A 4,127-nucleotide genomic window follows, 5' to 3' on the forward strand; every position below is an offset into this window, starting at 1 on the left:
GGGCCCCCTTGAAACCGACTAATTGGGATCGGAGAGGCCGAGGTGAGGGCTGGAGGAAGGCACAAAGGAGTCGCTGGGCGGAGAAGGGAGGGGAGAGGCGAGAGGAGGAGGAAGAAGAGGAGAGAGGGCAAGCAGCGCGCGGTGTCTCCGGCGGCTCAGTCGGACCGCGGCGAGCGAGCCGGCAGGCGCGCCGCCCCCCTCCCCCGCCCGGCCTCCCCAACTCTGCAGCCGCCAGCAAACTTTGCAAAGAGGCGCGGGAGGCGGCAGCGAGGCGGCGGCGGCGGCTGGGAAGGCGCGCGGTCTCGGGCCTGGGGGCGGGGGCGGGGGGGCGCCCGGGAGCCGAGTGGGGGGCGGCGGCCAGCATGCGGCCCCGCAGCGCCCTGCCCCGCCTGCTGCTGCCGCTGCTGCTGCTGCCCGCCGCCGGGCCGGCCCAGTTCCACGGGGAGAAGGGCATCTCCATCCCAGACCACGGCTTCTGCCAGCCCATCTCCATCCCGCTGTGCACGGACATCGCCTACAACCAGACCATCATGCCCAACCTTCTGGGCCATACGAACCAGGAGGACGCGGGCCTGGAGGTGCACCAATTCTACCCGTTGGTGAAGGTGCAGTGCTCCCCCGAACTGCGCTTCTTCTTGTGCTCCATGTACGCACCCGTGTGCACCGTGCTGGAGCAGGCCATCCCGCCGTGCCGCTCCATCTGCGAGCGCGCGCGCCAGGGCTGCGAGGCGCTCATGAACAAGTTCGGTTTCCAGTGGCCCGAGCGCCTGCGCTGCGAGCACTTTCCGCGCCACGGCGCGGAGCAGATCTGCGTGGGCCAAAACCACTCCGAAGACGGCACGCCCGCGCTGCTCACTACCGCGCCTCCGCCCGGCCTGCAGCCGGGCGCCGGGGGCACCCCGGGCGGCCCGGGCGGCGGCGGCTCGCCCCCGCGCTACGCCACGCTGGAGCACCCTTTCCACTGCCCGCGCGTCCTCAAGGTGCCATCCTATCTCAGCTACAAGTTTCTGGGCGAGCGCGACTGCGCGGCGCCCTGTGAGCCGGCGCGGCCCGACGGCTCCATGTTCTTCTCCCAGGAGGAGACGCGCTTCGCGCGCCTCTGGATCCTCACCTGGTCGGTGCTGTGCTGCGCCTCCACCTTCTTCACCGTCACTACCTACCTGGTAGACATGCAGCGCTTCCGCTACCCGGAGCGACCCATCATCTTTCTGTCCGGCTGCTACACTATGGTTTCGGTGGCCTACATCGCGGGCTTCGTGCTCCAGGAGCGCGTCGTGTGTAACGAGCGCTTTTCCGAGGACGGCTACCGCACAGTGGTGCAGGGCACCAAGAAGGAGGGCTGCACCATCCTCTTTATGATGCTGTACTTCTTCAGTATGGCCAGTTCCATCTGGTGGGTCATCCTGTCTCTCACCTGGTTCCTGGCGGCGGGCATGAAGTGGGGCCACGAGGCCATCGAGGCCAACTCCCAGTACTTCCACCTGGCCGCGTGGGCCGTGCCGGCGGTCAAGACCATCACTATCCTGGCCATGGGCCAGATTGACGGCGACCTGCTGAGCGGCGTGTGCTTCGTGGGCCTCAACAGCCTGGACCCGCTGCGGGGCTTCGTGCTGGCGCCGCTCTTCGTGTACCTGTTCATAGGCACGTCCTTCCTCCTGGCTGGTTTCGTGTCACTCTTCCGCATCCGTACCATCATGAAGCACGACGGCACCAAGACCGAGAAGCTGGAGCGGCTCATGGTGCGCATCGGCGTCTTCTCAGTGCTCTACACCGTGCCTGCCACCATCGTCATCGCCTGCTACTTCTACGAGCAGGCCTTTCGAGAGCACTGGGAGCGCTCGTGGGTGAGCCAGCACTGCAAGAGCCTGGCCATCCCGTGCCCGGTGCACTACACGCCGCGCATGTCACCCGACTTCACCGTCTACATGATCAAATACCTCATGACGCTCATCGTGGGCATCACGTCGGGCTTCTGGATCTGGTCCGGCAAGACGCTGCACTCGTGGAGGAAGTTCTACACCCGTCTCACCAACAGCCGGCACGGCGAGACCACCGTGTGAGGGGGTGTCCCTACGCCGCCGCGCGTCCCCAGGCCACCCGCACCGCGCTTGCTTCTGCCCGGGGGGGCCTCCTACAGACTCCTTATTTTATTTTTTTAAATAAAGAACAATCGAAACCATTTCTTTTTTAGGTTGCTTTTTAAAGAGAATTCTCTGTTCAACACCCCCATCAGGTTTGTAATTAAAACTGTAAATAGTCTGTAAATTTAATTATATATTTTCTATTTAAAAGAAAAACGGAGGGGGGGGGCGCGGAGAAGGAGCAGCAAGGGGCGCCAGGGCTGAGGAATGAGGGGAGGGGGCGTTTAAGGGGGCCCTCGCCTTTCTTCGGTGCCCTTGCAAACACCATCTCCTACTTGGGTTAGTGTTGTGGTGTTTTGGCAGGGCTGGGCCTGCTGGAAGAGGTGTTTGCCGCGAGGAGTTGGAAGTTGGTTACATTCAACTCCCAAAGCCAAATACGTGAGCCTTCTCGCTGACGCTGGGCCTGTGGAAGCTGTTGGGTATTTTTGAACAAGACTCGGATTCTTCTTGTTTTATTCCCTTTCCCTTTCTCTCCCCACGTGCCCTGTCTCCTTCACTCCATCTTTGGAGCACTCCTAAAAGAGATGAAGACGTGCGGGGTGGGGGGAACCCAAACCCGCCAGTGGGACGGTGGGGATGGATAGGGCGAGATGGGGTGTGGAATGACCCTCACCCCTGTGGCCTGCTCCCCTGCAAGCCGGAAGATCTTTCTCCTCTTTGACTTTACTTCTTTTCAGCTGGCTGCCCCCAGGCGCTTGGAGTGGGCAGAAAGTGCTTTGTAGTGCTTTGTGAAAAGTGTTTTGAAACAAAACCACTCCCGACCCCTCACCCCCACCCCACCCCACCCCACCCCGCTGCTACCTTGAGTATCAATCCTGACTGCCTCCATTTTCAGGGGGAGCGTTAGTTCGCGAAAGTCAACCGTTTGGAGATGCCCTTGCGTCTCTCCCCCGTCTCCCCTGTAGTCGGCTCCTTCCGCCGCACCCCCTCAACTCCCCCAAACCGAATATCTTCTCTCGCATTCAGATTAGAAGTTTGCGGGTTGGTTTGTGTGTTCTGTGTGGGGTTTGGGTTTTTTTGTTTGTTTTTTTTTTGTTTTGCCTCAATTTTCCTCCCCAAAAGCAATAAAAATGGGTTGGGTTGGAGGGAGGGGACTGATGGACTGGTGGGATTTTTAGTTTTCCTTTAACAAAAGACGTTTCTTTTCAAACTTGTCCAGAAAGGCCGGGTAGGGAAAGGTGGGTATCTTTGCTTTGGAAGGAGGCTCTGGGCAGGCTCTTTGTGCTGTGGGGGTGGGGTTGAGTGTTTACATGACATTCTATATCACAAGATTGATAGAATGTTTATAACAGATGTTTCTTATCTTCCCCCTAAACCCCCCCAAATAAAAGGCAACACTTTTCTTAAAGTATTTTTGACGCTGGTAAGAGAATTGCCGTATCCAATACACATCATTTCCCTCAACTATTTGGAATATTTTAGAATTTTAATTCCAAAGGATTGAAGACCAAAGGGTAGGGTGGAACAAGTATGCCACATAACTCAGTTTTTCACCATCGCCTGTTTCTTGATAATAGTGCAAATTAAAAGCTAATAATCATAATAAAGCACATTTAATTATCTTCTAGAGATCTAGCCCTTTAATTGTATTTAACAGGGTTGTAACATTTTATTAGTTTAACCAAACCACACCCCCTCTTTCCCTCTCCCCTTGGCCTACTTGGTTGGGGGTGGGGTGGAGAAGAGGTTCCCTGCCCCCAGACCTTGTTTTTTTAGCTAAATGATGATGGGGGAAATGGTGCCTTACCACCCTTTGTTGGCAGTCTTTGGGACAAGGGAGAAAGTAAGTTAGAACCCCTACTTCGATGTGTTTGTGTGTGTTAGTTTATGTTGGGGGAGGGGATCTGGAAATGTTTGGTGGTAATTGAAGTCGTATGTTGGGCTTTGTTTGGAATTGTATGAAGCCTGGGGATTTCAGCAGAGCCCCCTTCCCAAAATATATAACCTTCCCCCAAATGGTTTGTGCGGGTGGTCAACCTTATATGT

The 4,127-nt window shown here is 57.2% G+C and overlaps 1 protein-coding gene across 1 annotated transcript; it reads left to right on the forward strand.

The window, feature by feature from the left end:
• The first annotated feature begins 362 nt into the window (after nucleotides 1–362).
• On the forward strand, nucleotides 363–2,179 carry FZD2 (frizzled class receptor 2). Its single transcript, XM_042915882.1, has one exon. It carries the CDS (start codon nucleotides 363–365, stop codon nucleotides 2,058–2,060), a length of 1,698 nt encoding a protein of 565 aa, XP_042771816.1. The 3' UTR covers nucleotides 2,061–2,179.
• Nucleotides 2,180–4,127: the final 1,948 nt, after the last annotated feature.

This window comes from Panthera leo, chromosome E1 (genome assembly GCF_018350215.1).
Source record: "Panthera leo isolate Ple1 chromosome E1, P.leo_Ple1_pat1.1, whole genome shotgun sequence".
NCBI classification, from domain to species: domain Eukaryota; kingdom Metazoa; phylum Chordata; class Mammalia; order Carnivora; family Felidae; genus Panthera; species Panthera leo.